The 12,200-nt window shown below is 35.6% G+C and overlaps 1 protein-coding gene across 1 annotated transcript in view; it reads right to left on the bottom strand.

Annotated features, from left to right (window-relative positions):
- Positions 1-12,200, bottom strand: part of LOC144360400 (activating signal cointegrator 1 complex subunit 2-like) — a 275,599-nt gene that overhangs the window by 263,070 nt on the left and 329 nt on the right. Inside the window, exons 2-3 of the mRNA XM_085499036.1 lie at positions 8,056-8,163; positions 6,567-6,728 (exon numbers count right to left, since the gene is read on the bottom strand). Of these exons, the coding sequence (XP_085355162.1) occupies positions 6,567-6,728; positions 8,056-8,151 (258 nt within the window). The 5' untranslated portion in view covers positions 8,152-8,163. The remainder of the gene's footprint in view (positions 1-6,566; positions 6,729-8,055; positions 8,164-12,200) is intronic.

Here is a 12,200-nt window from a genome sequence, read left to right as displayed (position 1 = left end):
CATTGTACATTAAGACCATAGACATTGTACATTCAGACCATTGACATTGTACATTCAGACCATAAACATTGTACATTCAGACCATTGACATTGTACATTCAGACAGGTGACATTGCACATTCAGACCATAGACATTGTACATTCAGACCATAGACATTGTACATTCAGACCATTGACATTTTACATTCAGACCATTGACATTGTACATTCAGACTGGTGACATTGTACATTCAGACCATAAACATTGTACATTCAGACCATAGACATTGTACATTCAGACCATTGGCATTGTACTTTCAGACCATTGACATTGTACTTTCAGACCATTGACATTGTACTTTCAGACCATTGACATTGTACTTTCAGACCATTGACATTGTACACTCAGACCATTGACATTGTACATTCAGACCATTGACATTGTACACTCAGACCATTGACATTGTACATTCAGACCATTGACATTGTACATTCAGACCATTGACATTGTACACTCAGACCATTGACATTGTACATTCAGATTGGTGACATTGTACATTTGGTCCATTGACATTGTACATTCAGACTGGTGACATTGTACATTCAGACTGGTGACATTGTACATTCTGATTGGTGACATTGTACATTCAGACCATTGACATTTTACATTTGGTCCATTGACATTGTACATTCAGATTTGTGACATTGTACATTCAGACTGGTGACATTGTACATTCAGACTGGTGACATTGTACATTCAGACTGGTGACATTGTACATTCAGACCATTGACATTGTACATTCAGACAATAGACATTGTACATTCAGACTGGTGACATTGTACAATCAAACTGGGGACATTATACATTCAGATTGGAGACATTGTACATTCAGACTGGTGACATTGTACATTCAGATTGGTGACATTGTACATTTGGTCCATTGACATTGTACATTCAGACTGGTGACATTGTACATTCAGACCATAGACATTGCAAATTAAGATTGGTGACATTGCACATTCAGATTGGTGACATTGTACATTCAGACAGGTGACATTGTACTTTCAGACCATTGACATTGTACATTCAGACTGGTGACATTGTACATTCAGACTAGTGACATTGTACATTCAGACCATAGACATTGTACATTCAGGCTGGTGACATTGTACATTCAGACCATTGACATTGTACATTCAGACTGGTGACATTGTACATTCAGCTTGTGACATTGTACATTCAGACTGGTGACAGTGTACTTTCAGACCATTGACATTGTACATTCAGACTGGTGACATTGTACATTCAGACTGGTGACATTGTACATTCAGACTGGTGACATTGTACATTCAGACTGGTGACATTGTACATTCAGACCATTGATATTGTACATTCAGACTGGTGACATTGTACATTCAGACTGGTGACATTGTACATTCAGACTGGTGACATTGTACATTCAGACTGGTGACATTGTACATTCAGACCATTGACATTGTACATTCAGACCATTGACATTGTACATTCAGACCATTGACATTGTACATTCAGACTGGTGATATTGTACATTCAGACTGGTGACATTGTACATTCAGACCATTGACATTGTACATTCAGACTGGTGACATTGTACATTCAGACCATAGACATTGCAAATTAAGATTGGTGACATTGTACATTCAGACTGGTGACATTGTACATTAAGACCATTGACATTGTACATTCAGACCATAGACATTGCAAATTAAGATTGGTGACATTGTACATTCAGACTGGTGACATTGTACATTCAGACTGGTGACATTGTACATTCAGACCATTGACATTGTACATTCAGACCATTGACATTGTACATTCAGACCATTGACATTGTACATTCAGACTGGTGATATTGTACATTCAGACTGGTGACATTGTACATTCAGACCATAGACATTGTACATTCAGATTGGTGATATTGTACATTTGGTTCATTGACATTGTACATTCAGACTGGTGACATTGTACATTCAGACTGGTGACATTGTACATTCAGACTGGTGACATTGTACATTCAGACCATTGACATTGTACATTCAGACTGGTGACATTGTACATTCAGCTTGTGACATTGTACATTCAGACTGGTGACAGTGTACTTTCAGACCATTGACATTGTACATTCAGACTGGTGACATTGTACATTCAGACCATAGACATTGTACATTCAGACTGGTGACATTGTACATTCAGACTGGTGACATTGTACATTCAGACTGGTGACATTGTATATTCAGACCATTGATATTGTACATTCAGACTGGTGACATTGTACATTCAGACCATTGACATTGTACATTCAGACTCGTCACATTGTACATTCATATTGGTGACATTATACATTCATATTGGTGACATTGTACATTCAGACTGGTGACATTGTACATTCAGACTGGTGACATTGTACATTCAGATCATTGACATGGTACATTCAGACCATTGACATTGTACATTCAGACCATTGACATTGTACATTCAGACTGGTGATATTGTACATTCAGACCATTGACATTGTACACTCAGACCATTGACATTGTACATTCAGATTGGTGACATTGTACATTTGGTTCATTGACATTGTACATTCAGACTGGTGACATTGTACATTCAGACTGGTGACATTGTACATTCTGATTGGTGACATTGTACATTCAGACTGGTGACATTGTACATTCAGACTGGTGACATTGTACATTCAGACCATTGACATTGTACATTCAGACCATTGACATTGTACATTCAGACCATTGACATTGTACATTCAGACTGGTGATATTGTGCATTCAGACCATTGACATTGTACACTCAGACCATTGACATTGTACATTCAGACCATTGACATTGTACACTCAGACCATTGACATTGTACATTCAGATTGGTGACATTGTACATTTGGTCCATTGACATTGTACATTCAGACTGGTGACATTGTACACTCAGACCATTGACATTGTACATTCAGACCATTGACATTGTACACTCAGACCATTGACATTGTACATTCAGATTGGTGACATTGTACATTTGGTCCATTGACATTGTACATTCAGACTGGTGACATTGTACATTCTGATTGGTGACATTGTACATTCAGACCATTGACATTGTACATTCAGACTGGTGACATTGTACATTCAGACTGGTGACATTGTACATTCAGACTGGTGACATTGTACATTCAGACCATTGACATTGTACATTCAGACCATTGACATTGTACATTCAGACCATAGACATTGTACATTCAGACCATTGACATTGTACATTCAGACTGGTGACATTGTACATTCAGACTGGTGACATTGTACATTCTGATTGGTGACATTGTACATTCAGACCATTGACATTTTACATTTGGTCCATTGACATTGTACATTCAGATTGGTGACATTGTACATTCAGACTGGTGACATTGTACATTCAGACTGGTGACATTGTACATTCGGACTGGTGACATTGTACATTCAGACTGGTGGCATTGTACATTCAGACTGTTGACATTGTACATTCAGACTGGTGATATTGTACATTCAGACTGGTGACATTGTACATTCAGACCATTGACATTGTATATTCAGACCATTGACATTGTACATTCAGACCATTGACATTGTACATTCAGACCATTGACATTGTACATTCAGACCATGAACATTGTACATTCAGACCATTGACATTGTACGTTCAGACCATTGACATTGTACATTCAGACTGGTGACATTGCACATTCAGACCATAGACATTGTACATTCAGACCATAGACATTGTACATTCAGACCATTGACATTTTACATTCAGACCATTGACATTGTACATTCAGACTGGTGACATTGTACATTCAGACCATTGACATTGTACACTCAGACCATTGACATTGTACATTCAGATTGGTGACATTGTACATTCAGACTGGTGACATTGTACATTCAGACTGGTGACATTGTACATTCAGACCATTGACATTGTACATTCAGACCATTGACATTGTACATTCAGACTGGCGATATTGTACATTCAGACCATAGACATTGTACACTCAGACCATTGACATTGTACATTCAGATTGGTGACATTGTACATTTGGTCCATTGACATTGTACATTCAGACTGGTGACATTGTACATTCAGACTGGTGACATTGTACATTCTGATTGGTGACATTGTACATTCAGACCATTGACATTTTACATTTGGTCCATTGATATTGTACATTCAGATTGGTGACATTGTACATTCAGACTGGTGACATTGTACATTCAGACTGGTGACATTGTACATTCAGACCATAGACATTGTACATTCAGACCATTGACATTGTACATTCAGACCATTGACATTGTACATTCAGATCATTGACATTGTACATTCAGACTGATAACATTGTACATTCAGACCATAAACATTGTACATTCAGACCATTGGCATTGTACATTCAGACTGGTGACATTGTACATTCAGACCATAGACATTGTACATTAAGACCATAGACATTGTACATTCAGACCATTGACATTGTACATTCAGACCATAAACATTGTACATTCAGACCATTGACATTGTACATTCAGACAGGTGACATTGCACATTCAGACCATAGACATTGTACATTCAGACCATAGACATTGTACATTCAGACCATTGACATTTTACATTCAGACCATTGACATTGTACATTCAGACTGGTGACATTGTACATTCAGACCATAAACATTGTACATTCAGACCATAGACATTGTACATTCAGACCATTGGCATTGTACTTTCAGACCATTGACATTGTACTTTCAGACCATTGACATTGTACTTTCAGACCATTGACATTGTACTTTCAGACCATTGACATTGTACACTCAGACCATTGACATTGTACATTCAGACCATTGACATTGTACACTCAGACCATTGACATTGTACATTCAGACCATTGACATTGTACATTCAGACCATTGACATTGTACACTCAGACCATTGACATTGTACATTCAGATTGGTGACATTGTACATTTGGTCCATTGACATTGTACATTCAGACTGGTGACATTGTACATTCAGACTGGTGACATTGTACATTCTGATTGGTGACATTGTACATTCAGACCATTGACATTTTACATTTGGTCCATTGACATTGTACATTCAGATTGGTGACATTGTACATTCAGACTGGTGACATTGTACATTCAGACTGGTGACATTGTACATTCAGACTGGTGACATTGTACATTCAGACCATTGACATTGTACATTCAGACAATAGACATTGTACATTCAGACTGGTGACATTGTACAATCAAACTGGGGACATTATACATTCAGATTGGTGACATTGTACATTCAGACTGGTGACATTGTACATTCAGATTGGTGACATTGTACATTTGGTCCATTGACATTGTACATTCAGACTGGTGACATTGTACATTCAGACCATAGACATTGCAAATTAAGATTGGTGACATTGCACATTCAGATTGGTGACATTGTACATTCAGACAGGTGACATTGTACTTTCAGACCATTGACATTGTACATTCAGACTGGTGACATTGTACATTCAGACTGGTGACATTGTACATTCAGACCATAGACATTGTACATTCAGGCTGGTGACATTGTACATTCAGACCATTGACATTGTACATTCAGACTGGTGACATTGTACATTCAGCTTGTGACATTGTACATTCAGACTGGTGACATTGTACATTCAGACCATTGATATTGTACATTCAGACTGGTGACATTGTACATTCAGACTGGTGACATTGTACATTCAGACTGGTGACATTGTACATTCAGACTGGTGACATTGTACATTCAGACCATTGACATTGTACATTCAGACCATTGACATTGTACATTCAGACCATTGACATTGTACATTCAGACTGGTGATATTGTACATTCAGACTGGTGACATTGTACATTCAGACCATTGACATTGTACATTCAGACTGGTGACATTGTACATTCAGACCATAGACATTGCAAATTAAGATTGGTGACATTGTACATTCAGACTGGTGACATTGTACATTCAGACTGGTGACATTGTACATTCAGACTGGTGACATTGTACATTCAGACCATTGACATTGTACATTCAGACCATTGACATTGTACATTCAGACCATTGACATTGTACATTCAGACTGGTGATATTGTACATTCAGACTGGTGACATTGTACATTCAGACCATTGACATTGTACATTCAGATTGGTGATATTGTACATTTGGTTCATTGACATTGTACATTCAGACTGGTGACATTGTACATTCAGACTGGTGACATTGTACATTCAGACTGGTGACATTGTACATTCAGACCATAAACATTGTACATTCAGACCATTGACATTGTACATTCAGACCATAAACATTGTACATTCAGACCATTGACATTGTACATTCAGACTGGTGACATTGTACATTCAGACTGGTGACATTGTACATTCAGACTGGTAACATTGTACATTCAGACTGGTGACATTGTACATTCAGATTGGTGACATATTGCTTAAGTTTTCCTATTAATTAACTTTACCTGGCACCAAAACTGTTGGTGTGGTTGTTGAAGTAACCAATGTAAATCTCCTTTAATGTTTGTTAGCAGAAAAATCCATTCCTCCAATGATGCCACATCATTTATTTCATCAGGTGGCACTGAATACTTCATAAAGTTGATTTGTTCAGACCACTTAGGATGCTGTAATTAAAAAGCAGACCACTTAGGATACTGTGAAAAAACAGCAGACCACTCAGGATGTTGCAGGTAATAGTGGCCCACCTAGGATACATTAAAGAGCAGATCTGCAGGTATGATGTAAGTAAACAGCAGACCACTTAGGATTTTGCAAGTAAATAGCAGACTGCTGAAGATGCTAGAAGTAAACAAAATTTAGGACTATTTAGGACTAGATTATTAATAGCAGATTACTTAGTACACTGTAAGAAAACAACATATTAACAAGCAATGCTTGGCATAGTCCCTGTTAGTTATCAAATTTAAGATATACAGTTCTGTTTATAGTAATATAGTTGGAACATAAACATGTCAGAAGTATGGATCCAGAAGATGATGCTTGATTATAATGATTTTAATTGCTCCGGAAAAGCATTAATTAAAACAAAATGGCCACCAGTCGGCCATTTTAAATACATCTAAATATCTATAACATGATGTAAAACAAATATATATAATTTGAACATAATCAGTCAAAGCATATCAAAGATATGGCTCGAGAAGCACATTCATTTACACTAAATGTCCCCCAGTCAGCCATGTTGAATTTGATCTGAAAAATAAAATGACGTGCATCAAGGTTCCATAATGTCCAATGTATGTATCAAGTTTGACTAAAATCCATCCATAAACGCCAAGATCCAGTTCTGGAATGTCAGAAATGCTTGATTTTTGATGGGCTGCCATTTGGCCATTTTGAATCAGATAATCAAACCAATATATCAATGTCATGATGTACAATGAATATATAAAATTTGAACATAATCAGTCAAAGTATGGCAGAGATATTGCACTGGAAGTGCAATCATTAAAACAAAATGGCCGCCAGTCAGCCATTTTAAATTGGATCTGAAAAATAAAATGATGTGCATCAAGGTATTCAATGTCCAATGTATGTACAAAGTTTTAACAAAATCCATCCATAAATGCTTGATTTTGATGACATTTTAGCACAAAAGTGGACATCATTCGGCAATCTTGAATCAGATCTTGAAACAAATTGACGTGCATTTATGTATAATATTATGTATGATGTATGTGTGAAGTTTGATTGTGATTGGTCTAGGCATATCTAAGATGAAGGTTCGGACGGACGCACAGACGCATGGACAAACGCACAGATGCTCAAAGGTCAAAACATAAGTCCCTGTTTTCGGACTATATCCAAACAGGGACTAATTACATTTCTGCAATCAAAGAGCAGATCTGTGGAATGCTATCAGCTAAGACTAAGACTACTTAGTTTGTTGAAAGCAGAGCTTACAATGCGTGCTTGTAAGAGAGTACATACCAAAGCTTCTATTGTCTCTTTTCTACCATCTTTTCCACCACTCAGAGGGATAAACTGCTTATCCAGTGGTAAGCTGCAATCTGCAACTGTTGCCATAACTATGGTTACCTGAAAAATTGAAAATGTGAAAATTATTTTACGTTGTATTTACACATTATGTGGCCAAGATTGTAATCAGATATATGTCAACCCAAATATGTAAATGACATTTATCTTATTATACTGCATGAAAACACAATTCGCAAAATAAACTTTTGCCATAGTTTTCACATCCACCTTTTCTGAATGCAGGTCTGCCAAATTTATGTAATTTCCACCTAAAATTGATTTTAATCACTCATATACAGTGTGATCAGATAATACGGTCTAATACAAACTTATATTGATTAATTTTAATGTTGTTTTTTTTGTTACAAAAACTAATTATTTGTGCTCTGAGTGGCAGTAACATAAACATTAGAATTTTACAACTTACTCAGTAGTTTTTAGATGAGCGAAAACCAAACAGCTTTCAAATGACACAAATATCTCCAAATTAACTTCCTGTCACAAACAATACTGGCAAATTTAGATTCATTTAACTCCTTTATTTATTTACTACAAGATTCTGTCTTAAATTCGCTTTGGGTCATTAAACGGCAGTTTGGGTTTTTAAAAAAATAAATAAAATGGGACACAAAAATTGCCCAGGACAATTTTTCGGCATCTTTTTAATATGTTTTTTTAATATTTTGGTGTTATTTTTATTTCAATCTTTTCTGACACCTAAAATAGAATCCAATTTAAGTTTTATCATAGTCATTGACGCCTATTTAAGAGCATTATGTTAATAGCTTTGTTTCAACAATGACCTGTTACATGTATCACTGTAACCAATGTTACATTATTCTTCAAATCTTTTGAAAACAACTTATTTTGTATTTAAAAAAAACACGCCGTTTTTCCATCAAAATCCAAGCCAAAAGATGTACTACAACATCAGCAAATTTTATCCGTGTTGTGTTCAAACATATTTAAATGAGCTAAGGTAATTTGTTAGCATCATCCATCATTATAATTGGTTAATTAGTGATTTGACCTATCAGGTCAAAGAATACCGTCCCTGCAGGGGGGAGTTGCATGAGACGATTGGTTGAAATAATTGTATCATTTGCATAAATTAATATTCATGAGCAATGAAAAGACTATTTTTAGTAAAATTATGCCAAAATGCTTTCCAATAGCACAAATGATAGTTCTAAATTGACTGATCCCATCGCTACGGGCTTAAAAATAATCAAAAAAACTGATGTAAAAGTGTTTTTTGAGACACATTTTTTATTAGACTCCAGCAAACTGTTGAAAGTAACCACAGGTTTTTTCTTTACCATATCTAGAATGCAGAGGCACATTGATATTTCACTCTAGTACTATTGCTCAAAAATTGTGCAAAATGTTTTCAGTAACTTTTATTAGTGGCAAGTTACCTAATTAGTATGCATTTCGAGAATCCACTGTGTGTGCAAGCGCAGTTTGAAATGAACGTTGACCTCAGGCTTCAGCAAGAAATTGTGGTGTCAAACTGATTGTCAGTTGAATTGTTTTGCAATAGACATAATTTTAGAGCCTGTACATGTATTTATCTATGTGATGTTTTGTTCTGTAAAGAAATTGCTGAAATTATTTCATCTGTTTTTAAAAGGGACGTTGTTGCTTCCACAATGGCCTATGAACGACTGACTTGATCCAGATCAGACAGTGCCAATCCCCACTGCGTCCCAGGCCAAAAACATGGCAGATATCCTACAGCATCAAGCATTCATATATGACTGGAATCATTCCCTTATGATGAAACTTCAAACAGAACTGTGATTTATCAAAATACGAACATCCAAAAGAAAAACTAACCACATCACCAAAAAGTAAATGTACCGGTACATATCTATTCACATGAAAAAAAATATGATGGTTGAATGCTGTTTTCTTACTATAAAAGGGTAAACCCGCTGACAACTCTTTGATTAAGTTCAGTAAATCAAAAACAAAATGGCGCCTGTGAAAAAATTCTCCTCAGGGCAAAAAAAAGTCTCCCTAATCAATTCCTGGCAGTGCTAAAGAATTGATACTGCAGGATGTTATTCATAGAGACATGATGTCACCAGCATTGTAAAATACACTCCAAATATACTGTATGCTTGAAAACAAAAATAATTACTCGAACATTCGAATAGCAATGAATGAATCAATAAAGCCAACTTTATTTTGAACGGAAAAAGTGAATGAAAAATATGATATGTATACTGTATATAATATAAAAGAAGCACAATAAACCAATCCATCAACTACAACTAGGTTTAAGCTATCCAATAAATAAAAGAACATTGAATATGCCACTATAGAAAGATTTGCCGGCTAAAGAATTGTGCTGAGCTTCTAAATCTATATATAAAAGTATCAAAATATACATGTATGGTCTTTTTCGGTTGTAAAAACTAGATTATGCAGGGAACAATGAATCAATCGTTTCAATAGAATGCTTTGCTTTAGATTAGCTTCTGCACTAGTTTATTTCGTCTTGGGTGGTCCAAAGTCGGTGTACATGTAGGTGGAGATTTCAATGAAAATAGAAGTCCCAACCAAATATTTGATGATCATTTTTTGAAATTTTGAACCCCCAAATAAGAGCCCACCAGCGGTGTAATTGCTCAGGGTGATTTTTTGGATGGGCCAATTTAGAGCAGATCCAGTAGTAATAATAATAATACGAGGTTATTACGATACCAAAAAGTATGCATGAATACGGTACACCGAGAGAAACGAACGGCGCACATGCAACGACGTACTGTCTGAGTGCATACTTTGTGATATCATTGTAGTAACCTTATTATTATTATACATCTTTTCCTCCCAATGATACATGATGGGAATGCCGAAATCCAAAAAGGTTAATGAACAGATTTATCAAACTTTGTGTGGTCAAACCCTGGGGGCCGCCATGTTTGTTTTTATTATTAAAGGACGCTCATGCATGCAATCGCTCCTTATTTGGAATTTGTATTTTCTAATATGAAATGAAAATACCCACTGCAATACCGCAAAATGACGACAGGCTGTAACTTATGGCGTTACGGTAACAGATAACCTTTATTGATATCGTATCCACTACGGGATTTTGACTATAACATACATTACCAACCTGTAAAAATTCACATATTTAATGAAAAGTACCAGTCTGGTAATGACAGAAATAAAATAAAACCTATAGGGTTATTTTTACATAAATCATTTATTTTAAGAAATGAGCTTTCTTTGGATATAATACCTTGACTCTTTTTTTTTTTTTCTATTTTTTTACGTTATCATACTTTGATATTATTTTAATCACTTATATATTTATTGCTGTAAAGCAATAGAACATTTGTACTTCTAAGGATGCAATAAAGTTATTATTATTATTATTATTAAGAACACTTCACTAATCAAAGAAACCATAAAGTACATCGAAGAGTGTTACAACATAAGAAATACATTACCGGCATAAATAAACAACATATGCCATATTCCTACGTATTGTAAATTGTCTTACTATTCACGGATAGTTTTATGTTCGCTCAACTATGTAAAAACGTTATTAACTCGTTAACCAAAAAAGAAATGTCACATTATCTTTACGGTATTAATAAAGAATTCTATTCTATTCTATTCTATTCTATTCTATTCTATTCTATTCTATTCTACATATAGCATAATAAATCAAAATAAATTATTACCGGATAAATTTTTCAAACAAAGCATCTCTTTTAATGTTGTACAGATTACAATTGAAGAGGAAGTGTGCTTCATCTTCAATTTCATTGGAGTCACAGACAGGACATGTTCTATTTAAGATATCTATATTGTGATATCGCCCAACTTCAATCTGAAGTATGTGGGCACTTATCCTCAGTTTACCACAAACGGTGTTCTAATAAGCGATCACTAAACTCTGATTATCGCTTCCAAAATAAAAACAAATTTTCGCCTTACCGTGAACAGGAATCAACAAGGAGTGTAATAATTAAATCATGAAATGATGTACTCAGACTGGTTACAACGATCGCCAGGTTGAGGAGAAAGCAGTCGCGTATTGTGCTCGCGTACTGGGACACTAACTGTACTCAGTTAGG

This window comes from Saccoglossus kowalevskii, chromosome 5 (genome assembly GCF_978046115.1).
Source record: "Saccoglossus kowalevskii chromosome 5, keSacKowa6.1, whole genome shotgun sequence".
Taxonomy (NCBI): Eukaryota; Metazoa; Hemichordata; class Enteropneusta; family Harrimaniidae; genus Saccoglossus; species Saccoglossus kowalevskii.
This window is presented reverse-complemented; position numbering and strand designations above follow the sequence as displayed.